The 19,549-nt window shown below is 48.3% G+C and overlaps 2 protein-coding genes across 34 annotated transcripts in view; both read left to right on the top strand.

Annotated features, from left to right (window-relative positions):
• LOC129542117 (uncharacterized) overlaps positions 1-15,182 on the top strand; it is a 99,011-nt gene extending 83,829 nt beyond the window's left edge. For 31 of the 32 annotated variants that reach the window (XM_088844944.1, XM_088844943.1, XM_088844940.1 and 28 more), the window contains 4 exons: positions 503-1,043; positions 3,102-3,172; positions 3,608-3,638; positions 4,946-5,264. In XM_088844944.1, coding sequence (XP_088701070.1) covers positions 503-645 — 143 coding nt within the window. In that variant the 3' untranslated portion in view covers positions 646-1,043; positions 3,102-3,172; positions 3,608-3,638; positions 4,946-5,264. Of the gene's footprint in view, positions 1-502; positions 1,044-3,101; positions 3,173-3,607; positions 3,639-4,945; positions 5,265-11,230 lie in introns of those variants that run through there. The other variant, XM_088844939.1, reaches the window with a different exon arrangement.
• A 1,173-nt stretch (positions 15,183-16,355) lies between these two features.
• Positions 16,356-19,089, top strand: LOC129542115 (uncharacterized). 2 transcript variants are annotated; one of them, XR_008682981.2, is made up of 3 exons: positions 16,356-16,935; positions 17,017-17,321; positions 17,410-19,089. XR_008682981.2 is itself a non-coding variant. In XM_055404196.2 (2 exons), exons 1-2 carry the CDS (start codon positions 16,450-16,452, stop codon positions 17,236-17,238), a joined length of 708 nt encoding a protein of 235 aa, XP_055260171.2. In that variant the 5' UTR covers positions 16,356-16,449; the 3' UTR covers positions 17,239-19,089. The 2 variants fall into 2 exon arrangements, 1 of the variants encoding a protein (XP_055260171.2); XM_055404196.2 differs by having other exon boundaries at positions 17,017-19,089.
• The last annotated feature ends 460 nt before the right edge of the window (positions 19,090-19,549 follow it).

Below are 19,549 nucleotides of genomic sequence, written 5' to 3'. Positions count from 1 at the left end.
GGAGGCGGATTCAAGATGGGGCGCACATGTACAGCTGGGGTGGATTCCTGTCAATGTTTGGCAAGTGCAGTACAATATTGTAAAAGTAATTAGACTCCCATTAACAGAAATGGATTAGAAAAAAAACAAACTCTCAGAGACTTGGCCAGTACAATACTTGAAACATCGGACCTGAGGATGCAGTGATCTAGGTAGAAAGCCAGAAGATAGGTGTGGTTTCCCATATGCTGTCAACAGGCAGGAGGGTCATGGGTGTCTGTCATTGAAAGCTGGCATGCAGCTTAACGTTTGACTTTTCCGCACGGGTTCGGTTATCACCAGTTAAATGCAGGCACTCTCTCTCTCATTGCCTATGTGCTGGTCTCTTCCAGCAAGGAGGATGATTGAAGAGCAGCTCAGTCCATATGTACTAACCTTTCCCCTGTGCCCACCAAACAAAAAATTACTGAGATATTTGTAAGCAGCCTCACATCTTTCCTGATGCCATTCTGTTTCCCTTTAGTGACCCGGGAAGACCAGCTGTTGGATCAGCCCCAGGCTGGGGCTGAGGACCCTCCTGTGGATACGACAACGGTAAGCTCAAATGTGATCTCTCATAAGACTGTTGCTTCCCTTCTTTGTTTTTTATTCAGCGAAATACAGTGATGCTAATCTGACTGTGTATATTGACACTTATGTATGCACTTCCTTGCTAGTGAAATATTGAAGGGAAATCTCTTATCAACACAGACCTGATTCCAAAGGACACTAAAATATACCGTCCATTACTACTGTAGGTCCTTTGCTCGGTAGAATTTTTTGGCCCCTTGAAACAGAAAATCTTCACTGAAAGAGCCCAGCTGTTTCAACAAGGGTCCTCTCTGTTTTCTTTTGAGCCCTTGCTTTTTTTCAAAGAGTTTAGCTCCCTGAGGGAAGAAAAATACAAACAAACAAACAAACAGATAACGAACGAAAAAGTCACTGCAGAGAACACAGGATGCTGACAATCTCACACTTGTTTTCTTCTCTCTGGTCACAGGCAGCCGCAGAAGCCACCGAACCTGGTAAATATTCAGGGACCATCCCTCTGCTGAGGAACAATTTAGCTGAGAGTTGTGGGGCTCTCATGCCAGCTAGGTTTGCAGAGTCACCCTGATGCCGGATTCCTACTGTGGGTGAGGGCTGGGGCTTCTCAGAAGAGACTGATCTCAAGGACAGAGCAGTCTCTGTGTTCTATAGTCCCTGGAAACATCCACATCTTCTAGATGATGTGAGTTTGTGTGAATCAGGGTTGGGGGCCCACATGTGAGCCCGTGTGATGGAATTCTGAAGCTGTGAGTATGTGTGTTTCCTCAGGAGGTGTTTCCCTCTTACACAGCACAAATCAACCGTGAACTCTCTAAACACTCCTCATCACCATGGCACACTGACTATCCATGACCCGATACTTTCCTCCACTCAGACTTTGCTTACAAAGCTCAAGTGAAAGTCACTCCGTTTGTCTCCAGCTCTTTGCGGCCCCCTGGACTACAGTCCGTGGATGTCTCCAGGCCAGAAAACTGGATGGGCTAGCCTTTCCATTCTCCAGGGAATCTCCCCAACCCAGGGATCGAACACGGGTCCCCGGCATTGTAGGCAGACTCTTTCCCAACTGAGCTATCAGGGAATCCATTCCACAAGCGAGTTTCGTATTGATTCTGCTCAGGTGAACGTGGCGATGAGACAAATGGCGCACCTTCTTGACCTCGTGTTGGCAAAGCCAAACGGAGTGCTGAGGGTTGATCCCAATTTGGCTCCCCTTGACCAGTGACGTGCTCCTAGAGTTAGCCACGTGATCCTCAGTCATGGGGCAAGGGGACCCGTGCATCTGTGTCCATGCCTGGAGGTACTAGCAGGTCCAGGGGTCTAGATCCTGCCCGTCATTATAAGGTGGGCACAGTGGTCACGGTACCCACGGTAGAACATGGGTGGCTTCATGCCAAGGTTGGCACAGTCATTGCCGTGCAAAGTACCTTGGGACTCACATCTGCTGGTAAACTCACAGATTCTGAGTGTTGTGTGGCATTTTGTAGAGTGTCAGTCTGTGGGGTCGCACAGAGTCGGACACGACTGAAGCGACTTAGCAGCAGCAGCAGCAGCAGCAAGTCCTGATAAGTGTTGTGGTTCCTGTCCTTGTTTAAACAGGGACACAAGCATTTTATCATCAGAGATATATGTTATTGTTTTGCGTTCCATTCTCGTAACGTTACATTGATTAAAGTTTGTAGTACACACTCAAGGGACATTGTCACAGACAGCTAACAGTGCAATGTGATAGTCAAGTGACCATGACTCTTGTGGTAAATGGAATGCATAACTGGGTCAGAGACAGTCAGGTTCACTCTAGGCTTCGTCTGCATAACGAACTGTCCCACTAAATTCATGACTTGTGTGAGTCTGAACAGCCACTGACTCAGTGGGCATGCAAACATTGTTTGGAAAATCAAGCCTGGGAAATAACATCCCACGATGATAATAAGTATTTGGAAGGGTCGAGTTGAATTCAATCCTCTAACAAAAGTTTGACGCTCAAGCCTGGTGCACTGGGATGAGCCAGAGGGATGATATGGGGAGGGAGGTGGGAGGCGGATTCAAGATGGGGCGCACATGTACAGCTGGGGTGGATTCCTGTCAATGTTTGGCAAGTGCAGTACAATATTGTAAAAGTAATTAGACTCCCATTAACAGAAATGGATTAAAAAAAAAACAAACTCTCAGAGACTTGGCCAGTACAATACTTGAAACATCGGACCTGAGGATGCAGTGATCTAGGTAGAAAGCCAGAAGATAGGTGTGGTTTCCCATATGCTGTCAACAGGCAGGAGGGTCATGGGTGTCTGTCATTGAAAGCTGGCATGCAGCTTAACGTTTGACTTTTCCGCACGGGTTCGGTTATCACCAGTTAAATGCAGGCACTCTCTCTCTCATTGCCTATGTGCTGGTCTCTTCCAGCAAGGAGGATGATTGAAGAGCAGCTCAGTCCATATGTACTAACCTTTCCCCTGTGCCCACCAAACAAAAAATTACTGAGATATTTGTAAGCAGCCTCACGTCTTTCCTGATGCCATTCTGTTTCCCTTTAGTGACCCGGGAAGACCAGCTGTTGGATCAGCCCCAGGCTGGGGCTGAGGACCCTCCTGTGGATACGACAACGGTAAGCTCAAATGTGATCTCTCATAAGACTGTTGCTTCCCTTCTTTGTTTTTTATTCAGCGAAATACAGTGATGCTAATCTGACTGTGTATATTGACACTTATGTATGCACTTCCTTGCTAGTGAAATATTGAAGGGAAATCTCTTATCAACACAGACCTGATTCCAAAGGACACTAAAATATACCGTCCATTACTACTGTAGGTCCTTTGCTCGGTAGAATTTTTTGGCCCCTTGAAACAGAAAATCTTCACTGAAAGAGCCCAGCTGTTTCAACAAGGGTCCTCTCTGTTTTCTTTTGAGCCCTTGCTTTTTTTCAAAGAGTTTAGCTCCCTGAGGGAAGAAAAATACAAACAAACAAACAGATAACGAACGAAAAAGTCACTGCAGAGAACACAGGATGCTGACAATCTCACACTTGTTTTCTTCTCTCTAGTCACAGGCAGCCGCAGAAGCCACCGAACCTGGTAAATATTCAGGGACCATCCCTCTGCTGAGGAACAATTTAGCTGAGAGTTGTGGGGCTCTCATGCCAGCTAGGTTTGCAGAGTCACCCTGATGCCGGATTCCTACTGTGGGTGAGGGCTGGGGCTTCTCAGAAAAGACTGATCTCAAGGACAGAGCAGTCTCTGTGTTCTATAGTCCCTGGAAACATCCACATCTTCTAGATGATGTGAGTTTGTGTGAATCAGGGTTGGGGGCCCACATGTGAGCCCGTGTGATGGAATTCTGAAGCTGTGAGTATGTGTGTTTCCTCAGGAGGTGTTTCCCTCTTACACAGCACAAATCAACCGTGAACTCTCTAAACACTCCTCATCACCATGGCACACTGACTATCCATGACCCGATACTTTCCTCCACTCAGACTTTGCTTACAAAGCTCAAGTGAAAGTCACTCCGTTTGTCTCCAGCTCTTTGCGGCCCCCTGGACTACAGTCCGTGGATGTCTCCAGGCCAGAAAACTGGATGGGCTAGCCTTTCCATTCTCCAGGGAATCTCCCCAACCCAGGGATCGAACACGGGTCCCCGGCATTGTAGGCAGACTCTTTCCCAACTGAGCTATCAGGGAATCCATTCCACAAGCGAGTTTCGTATTGATTCTGCTCAGGTGAACGTGGCGATGAGACAAATGGCGCACCTTCTTGACCTCGTGTTGGCAAAGCCAAACGGAGTGCTGAGGGTTGATCCCAATTTGGCTCCCCTTGACCAGTGACGTGCTCCTAGAGTTAGCCACGTGATCCTCAGTCATGGGGCAAGGGGACCCGTGCATCTGTGTCCATGCCTGGAGGTACTAGCAGGTCCAGGGCTCTATATCCTGCCCATCATCATAACGTGAACACAGTGGTCACAGGACGCACGGTACAACATGGGTGGCTTCATGCCAACTTTCGCACAGTCATTGCTGTGAAAAGTCCCTAGGACTCACATCTCCTGGTAAACTCACAGATTCTGTTTGTTGTGTGGCATTTTATAGAGTTTAAGTCATTAGTGTTGTGGTCCTGTCCTTGTTTAAAAAGGGTCACAAGCATATTATCATCAGAGATATATGTTATTGTTTTGCATTCCATTATCATACCCTTACATTGATTAAACTTTGTAGTACATACTCAAGGGAAATTGTCACAGAAAGCTAACAGTGGAATGTGATTGTCTAGTGACCATGACTCTTGTTATAATTCTCATGCATACCTGATTCAGAGACAGGTTTACTCTAGGCTTCCCCTTCCATAATGAACTGTCTCACTGAATATATGACTTTTGCAATTCTGAACAGCCACCGACTCAGTGGACATGCAGACATTGTTTCTTCTAATATCAACCTTGGAAAATCATATCCTTCCGGGATCCAGCATGGGAGATTACACCCATGAAAAGTTTATGAGGAGAAGACCTGAGAAGGAAGGCAGATCGGGACTTCAGGGATTTCCAAAAGCTGTCCCGCTGCTCACCTTAAAGATATCTGTGTTTGTTTTTGTTATCTTTTTGATTGGTGTCTTTCTGAATGCACCTAAATTTTTGTGATACAGGCAGAAGGCCTTCCCCGACCTCTTTCAAAATAAAATCAACTTGTTTATGCCCTTGGCACTAATGCACATGACTGCTCAGAACACCTTAATCATAAATAGCATAAAGAACCTGGTCACACATAAGGCCTAATAGATAGAGCCCTTTGGGGGGTGAAGAAGCCCTATTAGAGAATATAAAAAATATTATTTTAGAAGTTGCTTCTGAATCCACGTTTGCTAACTGTATTTTTGCTCTTGATGTAGAAATTATTGTTACTACAGTTAGAATTTAGAACAATAAGAGTTTAGCCCTCGTGTAGATACCATAAGACAACCGTGGCTTTTAACCAGGAATGCGAGGCAGAGGCTGCCTCACCAGAGCCGCAGAGTCTGTGTGAAGTAACTAAAAAGAACTGACCATTGTGTTAAATTTCTAATATGCTGTTGTAAGAATGGGTTAGCATAAGAACGGCCATCTTAGAGGCCGGAAAAACCATTTTTACTGAGTATGTGACTTGAGGGAAGAAGAACTAGATAAAACCTGGGAGACAAGTTAATCTTAAGTACCAGGAAGGCAAGTTATTCTTAAGTACCAAGAATGTGGGCGGCTGCGACATTGAAAATTACGTAAACAGGTCTGATAAACTTATCTCGTTAAGACACCAGGCTAGAGATATGCACAGCTGTGTGTGTGTGTGTGTGTGGAAAATTCCTGTGAGTTAGGTAATTTAGAAAGATCATGATTTGAAAATGCTATATAACCCCTTGGCTCTGAGTGCTCGGGGTCCTTGTTGAAACTCGCTGCGTCGGGCAGACACTTGGACCCCAGCTAGCTGGAAATAAACCTCGCTGTGTGTCTTGCATTATCGTGAGTGTCCTCTGTTCCTTTGAGGGAAGGGCGACTCCGGACCCTAACATTTGGGGGCTTGTCCGGGATCCCAAGACCCCTCCTCAAAGAGACAGACAACCTCCGATACCGAGGTTTGCGCAAAAGCCGCGGCAGGAGGTTTGGCCACCTCCTAGAGGGGACGACTGAAACAGGTCCTCGACCGGAGGGACTGAAACAAGCCTCTGCCCAGTCCCAACTGAGAATTCTCGTGGAAGGGAAGGAGCGGGTTACGACCCTGGAGGCTCCATTACTGGGAGTCGTGGGAGACGTCCCCGCCAAGGGGTGCCTGAACGACGTCCACAGTGGACGCCATTTGGAACCCTAGGTAAAGGTCCTGAGTGTTGTGTGAATGAGACGGCGCCTGTGAATGTGGTGTGGCGGACCGGCCAGTGGGTGTTGAAAAGCTCGGTTCGAATTTGTGTGTTCGCTGGAATTGTATCCCTTGTCTTTTTCTGGCTTCTTTTTGTAACAATAATGGGACAGGCTCAGGTAACACCTAAGACCCTGCTCCTGAAACACTTCCCTGAAATCCGCACCACGGCTCGCCATTATGGTGGCGTGGAAGTAAAAAAAAAGAAGGTAAGCGCTTACAAATCAAATAATTCTAAATTAAATAATAAATTCAAGGTTCATGTAAACTGGAAAATATTCAGTATTAAATACCTGATGAAACTGCAATACTTTGGCCACCTCATGCGACGAGTTGACTCACTGGAAAAGACTCTGATGCTAGGAAAGGTTGGGGGCGGGAGGAGAAGGGGACGACAGAGAATGAGATGGCTGGATGGCATCACCGACTCTGTGGACATGAGTTTGAGTGAACTCCGGGAGTTGGTGATGGACAGGGAGGCCTGGCGTGCTGTGATTCATGGGGTCGCGGAGAGTCGGACACGACTGAGCGACTGAACTGAACTGAACTGAAGGAGCCTTTTGTGCTGCCTTGCTTGGGTCCTCTAAAGACAGGGATGGAAACGATGGGCTCATGAAGACAATGAACGCCCCTTCCCTCCCCTCTGTACCTACTCTCTGGTTACTTGTCGTACACGAACTCTGGGCCATGTACTTCACTGCTGCCTACAAGTGAACCCTCTACTGGAAATTTTCTTTGAATCTGAGTGTTCACCTTATTATTGGAATGTTTACAAACACTCTCCCAATGCCTGACCTCGGTTCAAGAGCCCCAGGTATACCTACATATGACTGATCTCATCAGGGCATCAAATTGTCTACACAAGAGAAAAACCTGAAGAGGCAATTAGTTGACTTTTCCTATCTTTGGAGCTATGAGAGCTGAACTTCCAGTGTAGTAGCCACTAGTAGATCTGCCTATCTATAATTAACATATTTCAAACAATAATTAACATATTTTTTAAAAAATCACAGAAAAATACACATTTGTTGATCACAGTAGCCATACTTCCAGTGTATCCATAAGTGTTGGAATTTCAGCTTTGTAAGCTTGAATGTAAGAGCTATATTGGGCCTGCAGAAGTGTAAGGTTAAGATGTGATTCTCTTAGCATGTCTCTCTTCTATGAAATTTTGCAACTGGGATCAGCGTCTTGCTGAAGGGCTCTGACTCCACCCAGCACAGGGGAGGTCTGTGAGCCTGGAGGGAAGACCAGGGAGCTGCTGTGAGAGCCGAGAGGAGGAGGAGACAAGGGGACAGCTTGCGTGATGACTGTGTCATTGCTCACGGTTGTCCCTCTGCAGACTGCTGCCTGGAAAGCGTTAGCAGCAGTGGCGTGGAAGATAACTCAGGGAGGGAGCAGCTCTCAGGTGGGATTAAGAGGGCAAGGGTTCCGGGACTACTTGGGTTACCCCTGCCTCTTTGGAGATGAAGGAAGGTGAATATAAACTGAGGAAGTAGAAGGAAATATGTGTAGAACTATGATTTTTTTCTTTCCATATTTTAATGATATAATAGAGCTATGTGATCATCTGCTATATTGTGCTGGCTTAAAGATATTTCTTTTTGCTTTTCCATTTAAAAATATCCTTTGTGACAAGACTACTCTTTCCTTGTCCTTTCACTGGTAAATGTGATAGCTTGGCTTCTGGTTAGTGGTTTTATGTATGAGGCACTTTGGCTTTATGTTTAAATTCTCCTATGATGGCCACGTCCTTGTGGGCACACAAGTCACACAGTCACTTGACACTGGAGACCAAGTTCTGGCAGTGAGTGTCAGGTGGTGGGTGACACATGCACTCTCTCCCTCTGCATTTTCAGGACTTGTGGCTTCCCCTCATGTTTATCCTCACTGTTTGTTCCTTGTATTAAGGGTGCTCTCGGGATTAGATGAGTCAAAGCACATGTGCTCTGGCATCCTCCCTGCCTGGGCTGAGTCTCCTGGAGCTCATCTCAACACTTCACCTCCCCAAGGATGCTGTGCCTTAGGAGCTTCCATGTGAGAGCTGTCCATGTCCAGCTGCCCCTAGAGACCAGCATGGCCACAGATTCTAGAGACTGTGAAGGGGTTGCTGGCTTTCTTTATACATTTGATCTCACAGCCCTACTGTCCTGGTCTCCTGGGACTGCCCAGACCTGGGTCAGAGACTCAGAGCAGCAGGACCCAGGGTGACTGATCCCCTTAGAACCCACTACTCCCTCCAGACAAAAGCTCCAGATGCTTTTCATCACCATCTTTGCACACTCCTCAACTCATTTATTTACCTTTTATTTTTTTTAATTTGTTTTGCATTTGAGCTGTGGTATTTTCTGATATATTTTGAGTATGAGCTCATTTTGTGATATATGGTTTGCAATTTTTCTGTAGGTTAACTTTTCATCCTACTGATTATTGAAGAGCCTACCCTTTCCCTATTTTGTTGTCTTAGAACCTTTGAAAATTTCATTTGAGCATGTATCCATAAGTTTACTTGTGGTTTTTTTTTTTTTAATTCTGGTATTTAGGGCTATGCATCTGTTTCTATGTCAGTATCATACAGCTTTGATTCCAATAACTTTGTAATGTGTTTTGAAATCAGGAGGTGAGAAACTTTGATCTTTGTTCTCAAGATCATTTTGTCTATTTGGAGTTCTTAATGGTTCCATATATATTTTTTGTTTTTTCTATCTCTATGAAAATGACATTAATATTTAGATTGATATTGCTCAAGTCTATGAGCAAGATATGTCATTTCAGTTCCTCGTGCCTGTTTCTCTCTCTCAGTGGGGTGTGTAGTGTTCAGTGTGCTGGTCGTGTCTCGCTGAAGGCCCTGTGTCCCTCCCTCCCTGATCTCAGAGTCAGTGGTGGAGGGATGGGCTCGTGAGGAGATTCAGTATCTCTCCCTCCCTCCTCACCTCTTCTCTGAGGATGTTCAGCACAGGTGCCCTGGGCCCTGTGTCCATATCTGTCACCTCAAGTGGAACATATGCTGGGAATTCCTCTAAGATTTGGGTGTTGACATTGCTGTTCAGTGTCCCAAAGGCTCATGAGTACCTGGGATGTGTGCATGAGCCCAGAAAATACCTACAAATGAATCATCAAGTCAAGCCAATCAAATGCTCTGCAGAAACTTTGGGGTAGAATTCACAGGCCTGCAGGTCCTGTACTTATCTAGACTTGAGACCAAAGAAAGATCCCAGAGTTGACAGAGATATCAAAGGTTTAATAGTTGGATGATTTCCATGTCTGAAGTAAAAGTGTCCTGGAAAGACACTGACGGTGTACAGCAGGGGACAGGCAGAACACAGCAGCTGCAGCATTCTTCACTCGGGGGGATAGGGAGTCTACCAGTTACAGTGGGAATGATGAACAGCAGGTTGGCTCCTTGGCTACCTTGGTTACCATGCAAACCCGTAGAGCAGCACATCCCTCTCTTAGCCCCTCAGGCTAAATACTTTCATGGGGCAGAAGTCTTGTCTTTGTTATCTGTCAGCAAACAGAGGGGTGGTAACACCCTATATATATCCTCGCATGCTCAGTCACTCAGTTTTGTCCAACCCTTTGAGATCCCATGGACCCATATGTAACCAGGCAGCCCTGCCCTCCCCAGTCCTGAGCTCTGGGAACACAGTGAAGGAGACACAGGCGCCCAGAGCTCGTGCAGGCAGGGGTCACCTGGCAGCTCCGCCTCCCTGTGGGTGTGCCCTGGTCCTGAAGGTCCCAGGCAGCCTGGGGGTGCCCGAGCCTGGGGTCCCTCAGGATCTGGAACCCTGGAGTCCTGGGTTACCTCAGCACCTTTCGCAACCTGAAGTTGGAGGTTCTGTAGTTTTTTCTGTGTGTGTTTCCAGTTTCCCAAATAAAGCAGCAGCAGAAAGCAGTTCAGTGCTGAGCACACCTGAGGTGGTGACAGGACCCTGCCTGTCAGTGCAGGAGAGAAAGGAGACTTGGGCTCGATCTCTGGGGAGGGAAGGGCCCCTGAGAGAGCAATGGTCACTCACTCCAGTGTTCCTGCCTGAGAATCCCAGTGACCGAGGAGCCTGGCGGGCGATCATCCATAGGGTTGCACAGAGTCAGGCACGACTGAAGGATGAGTGGCAGGATTCAAGTTACTCACGTTCCGTTTATTTTTTTCCAATTCTCTCATTAATAATATATCTTGTGTTACTACAATTTAAAAAGCAGTGTCTTTTGTCAATTTTAATGTTGCAATAGGCTAAACATATAAAATGTACGTTTTTATTACAACAACATAATGCCAGTTTAAAATCATAAACTTCAGAAGAGTTTGGCTGGGGTTGGAAATGATTATTAGGGAAAAGAGAGACCCTGGGTGTCTGTCCATTTCCAGCGCTCAGGTCTCAGGAGCAGTGGTGCTGAGTGCAGGGCGGGTGGGCAGCTTCTCCTGCCCCCTGTATCATCTCCCCTCATGCTCCTCCCAGGGCCTAAAAGGAAGGGGGACCCAAGCTTTCAGTCCTGGACCCCAGAGTCCCCTGTTCCTCTGCCCGAGTCTCACTGTCCAGGGGACCCATCAGTTGAGGGTTGCTGGCCAGATGCCCAGGTGTACTTGCTTCCGTGGGACATTTCTAAACACTTGCCGCTCACAGACAACACCCTCAGGAAAGAGCAGCAAACAGACCCAGTGCCCTGCAGATCTCAGCCCCAAAGCCAAGTCCAGATCCTGGGAGGTTCTGGGTCCTGCACATCCTCCCCAGGGAAGCCCCTTCTGTCTGACAGTGCACCTCCCCAGGAACTCCATCAGCTGTGTTCATGTTTCAGGCTCTATGCTGAATCCCTGAAGACCTGGACCCCATTCTGGACCCCAGAGGGATGGAGCCCCCGCAGCACCAGGAGCCTTATCTGGACCAGACCAGGGGAGGCCTCGCTGCTTCTCTCCTGAGGGCCCTCATTTAGTATAACTTAATTGACTCACTGGAAAAGAGTCTGATGCTAGGAGGGATTGGGGGTGGGAGGAGACGGGGACGACAGAGAATGAGATGGCTGGATGGCATCACCGACTCGATGGACATGAGTTTGAGTGAACTCTTGGAGTTGGTGATGGACAGGGAGCCTGGCGTGCTGTGATTCATAGGGTCGCAAAGACTCGGACACGACTGAGCGACTGAACTTGTTTTATTGTATCAATTTAGCATTAGTTTTATCTACAAGTTCTGTTTGTATCTCTATGTTCAATATTTAGAGGTAAGATGTCTCATTATCTATCTTGTTACTTAAAAAAAAAATTTTTTTTTTTAAATACACACATGTATAGAAAAGCACCCTCAACAGAGGTAGAACTTAATGAATTGTTGTAAGGCAATCACCCTCGTGTCCACTACCAGGATCTCCAGCTTCGCACACAGCGCAGTGTTTGTTGAGTCAGGAACTGCAGGTTTAGTCCTTATATCTGTCCGCATGTCATTAAGGATTCTGTTTTCTCACGTCTGCTCATTCCACTAGTCATAGAAGGTCAATATACCCCAGATCTTTCATTATCTGCATGTAAGGACTTCGGAAACTCATTCTGCTTGGCTGGTAAAAAGTTCCTGATGCAGCATTTCTCTCCTTGTGTTACTTAAATGTGTTTGTCTCTTTTCTTCTAACACAGAAAATTTCTCTCCAAAAAGGCTCTTCAAAGTCTAGTTTTTATTCCCTTGTATTTCTCCCTCTCTTTTATTCCAGCTACCCACAGGATTTTTATTTTTAAAACCTAGTAGCTTTACTACAGTTTCATTTGCTATTAGTCATTGCAAGAATATACTCATTATTCTTTTTGATAAACAGTTTCAAAGCCTTTTATCCAGAAAACGTTGCATCATATGTTTATATTTGCTGTGTATCTTTGCTGTGATTTTACTTTCAGAGACTCCAATCATTCATACAAGGACAGGGTAGCCTATTGTGCTGCAGCCCATGGGGTTGCAGAGAGTTGGGCACAACTGAGCAACTGAACAACAGCAGTCATTCGTTCATCAGACCTCTTATGGTGATCTTCCACTTTAACATATGCATCAAATATTTTACCGCTTTTTCCTTGACTTATCTGCCAGGAGTTTTTTAAAAAATATTTTTAAGAGCCTCTTCTTTTCATCTACTGTTTCTTATAAGGCGTTGTTTCTCAGTGTGCTTCTCCTACTTTCACTTTCATTTCCAAAGTGATTGTTACATTTTTTCTTATTATTTTCTGAGTTCCCCACACGGATTTCTGAGTTTTCTCAATTCTAATGTATGATGTCCTTTCAAAACTTGAACTTTTTCCTCCATTTTTTCTTTTTTAACAGTGTTTACTCCTTATTGTTAAGCACGGCATCATGCATGAAATGAGAACGTTTATATCAATGGAGAAGTTGCTAAGCATTTCTGTAAAGTTTTCATTCCAATTCCAAAGAAAAGCAATGCCAAAGAATGTTCCAACTACTGCACAATTGCAGTCATCTCACATGCTAACAAAGTAATGCTCAAAATTCTCCAAGCCAGGTTTCAATAGTACGTCAACTGTGAACTCCCAGATGTTCAAGCTGGATTTAGAAAAGGCAGGGGAACCATAGATCAAATTGCCAACATCTGTTGGATCACACAAAAAGCAAGAGAGCTCCAGAAAAAACATCTACTTCTGCTTTATTGAATATGCCAAAGACTTTGATGGTGTGGATCACAGCAAACTATGGAAAATTCTTCAAGAGATGGGAATACCAAACTAACTTACCTGTTTCCGGAGAAATCTGTGTGCAGGTGAAGAAGCAACACTTAGAACCAGACAAGGAACAACGGACTGGTTTCAGATTAGGAGAGGAGTACGACGAGGATGTATATCACCCTGCTTATTTAACTTATATTCAGAGTACATCATGCGAAATGCCGGGATGCATGAAGCACAAGTTAGAGTCAAGATTGCCGGGAAAAGTATTAATAACCTCCATTATGCAGATGACACCAACCTTATGGCTGAAAGCAAAGAAGAACTAAAGAACCTCTTGATGAAAGTGAAAGAGGAGAGTGAAAAAGTTGGCTTAAACTCAACATTCAGAAAACTAAGATCATGGTATCCGGTCCCAACACTTCATGGCAAATAGATGGGGAAACAGTGGTTGACTTTTTTTTTGGAGGGGGGTCCTCCAAAATCGCTGCAGATAGTGACTGCGGCCACGAAATTCAAAGACGCTTACTCCTTGGAAGGGAAGTTATTACCAACCTAGACAGCATATTAAAAAGCAGAGACATTACTTTGTCAACAAAGTCCCATCTAGCCAAGGCTATGGTTTTTCCAGTGGTCATGTATGGATATGAGAGTTGGACTATAAAGAAAGTTGAGCACTGAAGAACTGATGCTTTTGATGCTTCTCCAACTGTGATGTTGGAGAAGACTGTTGAGAGCCCCTTGGACTGCAAGGAGATCCAACCAGTACATCCTAAAGGAGATCAGTCCTGGGTGTTCATTGGAAGGACTGATGTTGAAGCTGAAATTCCAGTACTTTGCCCACCTGATTCAAAGAGCTGACTCATTTGAAAAGACCCTGATGCTGGGAAAGATGGAGGGCAGGAGGAGAAGGGGATGACAGAGGATGAGATGGTTGGATGGCATCACCGACTCAATGGACATGAGTTTGAGTAAACTCCGGGAGTTGGTAATGGACAGGGAGGCCTGGCATGCTGCAGTTCATGGGGTCGCAAAGAGTTGGATATGACCGAGCGACTGAATGGAACCGAACTGAACCAAGGTCGTGTTATATATAACTGTCTCACGCTGTACTGCTATACTTAATATACAAAGAGCGGCTTTTTCATGAAAAAGATGGTATAATACTCCATATGTGGCTATGCGTGCCTATATGTGAAGTTGCATCAGTCATTTCCAACTCTCTGCAACCCAGTGGACTGTAGCCCTCCAGGCTTATCTGTCCATGGGGATTCTCCAGGCAAGAATAGTGGAGTGGGTTGCCTTGCCTTCCTCCAGGGAACCTTCCCAACCCAGGAACTGAACTGGCATCTCGTATGTCTCCTGAATTAGCAGGTGGGTTCTTTACCACTAGTGCTACCTAGGAAGCCCATATAAGGCTATAGTATCATTAATTCCACAAATTTCTTGTAGAAAACCATGTAGATTGTTTTCAATGTTTTGCTTCTATGCACAATGTTATAAGGAACATCTTTATCCAACTGCCTTTGGGCAATTAATTCCTTCAGACAGCTGATAAAATGTTAGATTTTGGGCCCTATCCAGGTGAGCACCCAGAATGGTTTATCAGTTTACACCCCTGACCAGGAAGTATCGGCGGCTTGTTTCTTGTATTCTAGACCAGGGACTAGCAAAATCTAGCCCTAAGTCTAATTCCAGCCCGAAGTCTGTGTTTGTAGATACAGCTTTATTGGAACACAGCCATGCTCTGAGTGATAACTGCTTCTGCTCTACAATGGCAAATTTGCATAAATTGTCACAGACTGTGTGGAGAATCCCAGGGACGGGGGAGCCTGGTGGGCTGCCGTCTATGGGGTCACATAGAGTCGGACACGACTGAAGTGACTTAGCAGCAGCAGCAGCAGTGTGGTCTGCAAAGCTGAAAATATTTTCGCTATCTGCCCTTCTGCAGAAAAATAGGGAGACCAACTCTAGTCATTCTCATTTCTGCCCATCAAATAGGTAAAAAGGGGTCTCACTGTGGCACTCCAGTATTTGGGCCTGGAGAATTCCATGGACTGTATAGTTCGTGGGGTCACAAAGAGTCAGACACAACTGAGAAACTTTCATTTTCACTGTTGCTTAAATTTGCATTTCTGTAAGAGATGGTTTACTGTCAGGAGAAGGTCTTTCACATACAGTTGCTCAGTTTGTGTACTGCACAAAGATACGCAGCTGAAGGGCTGAACTGAAGCCGACCATGCACTTCTCAGGGCTTCCCAGGTGGCGTTAGTGGAAAAGAACTCGCCTGCCAATGCAGGAGACATAAGAGATGTGGATTTGATCCCTGGGTCAGGAAGATCCCCTGGAGGAGGAAATGGCAACCCACTCCAGTATTCTTGCCTGGAGAATCCCGTGGACAGAGGAGCCTGGAGGGCTACAGTCCACAGGCTGGCAAACAATGGGACATGACTGAAGCAACTGAGCACAGCACGTGTGCTTCTCAAATCACGCAAAACCAAATGCTGCCAGTAGAGGGCACCTTGTTCAAATTCAAGCGGATGCTCTGAGCTGGTGCTCTTGGGAACAGTGATTCCCTGTGGATAGCAAGGCCAGGTTTAGGGTTTGGGCTTAGGGATTTGGAAGCAGGGTTTCAGACTAAGCTTTGGCACTGGGTCAGTGGGGCTTTAGGGCTACATCTATGCTGTGTATCTAGGCTTTATTTTCAGCCTTTCATTTAGCTTTGGGAGTTATACTAGAATTTGGGCAAATGGTTTGAAATTCAGGTTCAGGGAGAAGCTGAGATTCAGGATTGAAGGAGAGGGTGTGGAGGGTGGGACATAAGGCCGGTCTGGGTTCAAGAACAGGAAACATGACGCTATGGAGAGCCCTGACTCCGTGGCCCACTCAGCAGGGTCTGTAAGAGGAAATAGTCCAGGGACTTCCCTGGAAGCCCAGTGCTTAAGACTCCGTGCTTCCAACGCAGGGGGCAAGGGTTCGATCCCTGGTCAAGGCACTAAGATCCCACATGCCGCTGCAGGGTGCGGCCAAAAATTTAAGAAAAAAAAAGAAAAGGCCAGATATGAGTGACACCTGCCACCCTAGCTCCCGCCCGGAATTCCTGCGGGGTGAGTGCTCACCATCTGCGCTCACCACTGCCCTGATCAGGGCCAGGGTCCCCACGTGGACAGCCTCCTTGCTCATCTCCATCTGGCTGAGGAAGAACTTCATCAACTCCTTGGGGTAGGAGCAGGCTGCAGGGGGTGGGGGGGGGGAAGGACATCTTTAGTCAAGAGCAGCAGCAGGACAAGGCAGCCCCGGGCCCAGTGCTTATAGGGGGCCGGCACTCCCGAGGGCTCCCGGGGGCGCCTCACCAAGGGCTATGAGGCAGTGCACGATCTGCGTCAGGTTCTGGCTGCTGTGCTGCTGCTGGGCGGGGGCCCTGGAGCACACCTGGGGCGGGGCGGGCAGGGGGTGGAGAGGTCAGCCCCACAGCGGGGCACGCGAGCAGGGGCCCCACCTGTGCCTCGTCCCCGGCAGGAGGCAGAAGGCCTGTGGCATCGGGACGGGGGCCCCACCGCCATCCAGCCACCCGGAGCCCTGGTCGGCACACCACCCGCCCCCAGCGTGTCTCCCCCGCCCCGCCCCGGAGACGGCCCCGCCCCGCGCGGCCCTGGGGCTCACCTGGACGTGCAGCTCCGTGAAGATGGTGTGCAGCTGCCTCTGCGGGATGGGGCTGTTGGTGATGACGGACATCTCCAGGATCTGCCTCAAGACCTGCCTCGGGCAGGAAAGGTGGCAGGTGACCTTCGACCGACTCAGGTCACACACCAGACCTTTGCTCCTTGACGTTCTCCCTCCTCTGGAGGTATCAGTATCCCCTGGGAGTGGGGCAAAGAGGCCACCTCTCAAGCTCCGCCCAGACCTCTGAGTCCGCCTCTGTTTCCAGCTGCCTCTGAGGATTGCGGTGGACACTGCAGCTCGACAGGGCTGCACTGGGGCCACCGAGCGTGGCGTTCGAGGCCTTCTTCCCGGCTCTCTTCTCCTCACCGGGAGGTGCAGTCCAGCTTTCAGACAGAAGATCTGCACGTGGCTCCCCAAATCCGGCACGTTCATTTCTGTTCCCAGCTTTCAGGAGGCGAAGGGGCTCGCCATGTCTGTAAATGAGTGACTCCCTTCACAATACACACCAGCCCAGGTCACAGCTCGGCTCAGAATCTCACAAAGACTCCATCTCACACACGTTCAAAGCTGGTAAGAGGTTGAATGGTGTTCCCCCCCAGAATCCATGTCCACCCAGAACCTCAGAATGCGAGCTCACTTGGAAATGGGGTCTTTGCAGACGTAATTAGCTACGGCTCTCAGGATGAGATCACCCTGACGATACCTTCGATCCAAGCACCGCTGTCCTTATGAGAGGAGAAGACACAGAGAGAGACCGAGACGGCCGTGTGACCACGCAGGGGGACACTGGAGCGACGCCGTGCCTGGGCCACCAGAAGCTGGAGGGGCAAGATAGTCCCCTAGAGCCTGCAGAAGGAGCTGCTGCTGCTGCTGCTGAGTCACTTCAGTCGTGTCCGACTCTGTGTGACCCCTTAGACGGAAGCCCACCAGGCTCCCCCGTCCCTGGGATTCTCCAAGCAAGAACACTGGAGTGGGTTGCCATTTCCTTCTCCAATGTGTGAAAGTGAAAAGTGAAAGTGAAGTCGCTCAGTCGTGTCCGACCCTTAGCGATCCCACGGACTGCAGCCTACCAGGCTCCTCCATCCATGGGATTTTCTAGGCAAGAGTACTGGAGTGGCTTGCCATTGCCTTCTCCGGCAGAAGGAGCACAGCCTGCCAACACCTTGATTTCAGCGTGCCGGCCTCCAGGACCGTGACAGAACACATTTCTGTTGTTTTAAGCCACCTGCCTCCTGGTTCTTCGTTACAACAGCCTGAGGAAACCGATATGAAAGTTGTGACCTCACTGTGGGCCCCAGAACCCTTTGAGGTATCATCCTTTCTGCCTGGCTTCCCTGGTGGCTCAGACAGTAAAGAATCTGCCTGCAATATGAGAGACCCGGCTTCGATTTCTGGGCCAGGAAGATCCCCTTGAGAAGGAACAGGCAACCCACTCCGGTATTCTTGCCTGAGAAATCCCATGGACAGAGATTCCTGGTAGGATACAGTCCACAGGGTTGCAAAGAGTCAGACATGACTGAGTGACTAACATAAGTGGAATAGCAGCATCTATTTCTTGGAAATCGGAGAAGTGCCAGGTCCCGTGGTTCCATCTCCCACCCCGATGACACCCCACGGGACACTCAGGAGCCCTAAATGCCCTGAGCCCCCAGCCCAGGCCCCTCACCTGCGTGATGAAGAGCGTCTCCAGGCTGCCCTGGTACTCCGCCAGCAGCAGGGGGATGTAGTCATACACCTGCTCCCGCAGGTCATCACTGGGCAGGAGGAGCTTCAGCATGGGCTTCAGGGACTTGATGACCCCCAGCTTCACCTAGCACAGGAGCCGGATCTCTAGACCCCTCAGCCAGGACCCCCTGTGACATCGGCCCCAGACTCGGAATCAAGGACAGGTGACAGAGGGGACCTTGGAGTAGGGTCCAGGCCTCCCCTGGGCCCCCCCAGGTGCGAAACCTGTCCCCCAAGTCCTGGCTCTATCACTCAGGTGACCTTGGACAGGTACTCAACCTCTGTCTCCGTTCCCTCATTTGTAAAACAGTCCTATGGCCCAGAGTTGGTGTGGAAGTGGCTCCCACAAGTGAACCACTGGGAGAGCACCCGGCACACGTGTAACAGGGACCCTGGTCCAGAAACTCCAGGGGCCTTTACCCTGTGTACGAGACAGCAAAAGAGACACAGATGTATAGAACAGTCTTTGGGACTCTGTGGGAGAGGGTGCGGGTGGGATGGTTTGGGAGAAAGGCATTGAAACAGGTATATTATCATATGTGAAACGAATCACCAGTTCAGGGTCGATGCATGTTACTGGATGCTCGGGGCTGGTGTGCGGGGATGACCCAGAGGAAGGATAAGGGGAGGAGGGAGGTGGGAGGGGGGTTCAGGAAGGGGAACTCACGTACACCCGGGGCGGATTCATGTCAATGTATGGCAAAACCAACCAATATAATAATGCAAAATAATTAGCCTCCAATAAAAAATGAAAAGACATCTCCAGGGACCCCATGGCTCTGCCATTGATCAGGCCTCCGCCTCCTTGGACCCCGTGGTGTCTCAGCTCCGCCAGCTGCACAGGCTGGAGAGCGATGAGCCGAGCGCCGCGGGCTCCCAGCCCCACCCCACAGGGCCGGTCTCGCCTCCGGGTCGCTGTTCCGCAGCCACACCGTCACGACGTCGTGCTCCACGGGGAAGAGCTTCACTGCAGACTGGGCCTCAGTCCCCACGGGGTGCACACTGTCCTCCAGGCGCCTCAGGTAAAACTGCACCGTCTCCCAGAAGGTCTCCACGGCAGGCCCCAGGGGGAC

This window comes from Moschus berezovskii, chromosome 17 (assembly GCF_049115385.1).
Source record: "Moschus berezovskii isolate FMDL1 chromosome 17, NW_MosBer_1.0, whole genome shotgun sequence".
In the NCBI taxonomy this organism is placed as follows: Eukaryota; Metazoa; Chordata; class Mammalia; order Artiodactyla; family Moschidae; genus Moschus; species Moschus berezovskii.
Note: the sequence above shows the minus strand (reverse complement) of the source record. Positions and strands in the feature narration are given on the sequence as shown.

Coding starts and splice junctions, on each gene's coding strand:
- LOC129542115 (XM_055404196.2), top strand. CDS start 16,450: ATGAGGCAGTGCACGATCTGCGTCAGGTTCTGGCTGCTGTGCTGCTGC. Junction 16,936..17,016: donor ACGTTCTCCCTCCTCTGGAG/GTATCAGTATCC, acceptor CTCTGTTTCCAG/CTGCCTCTGAGGATTGCGGT.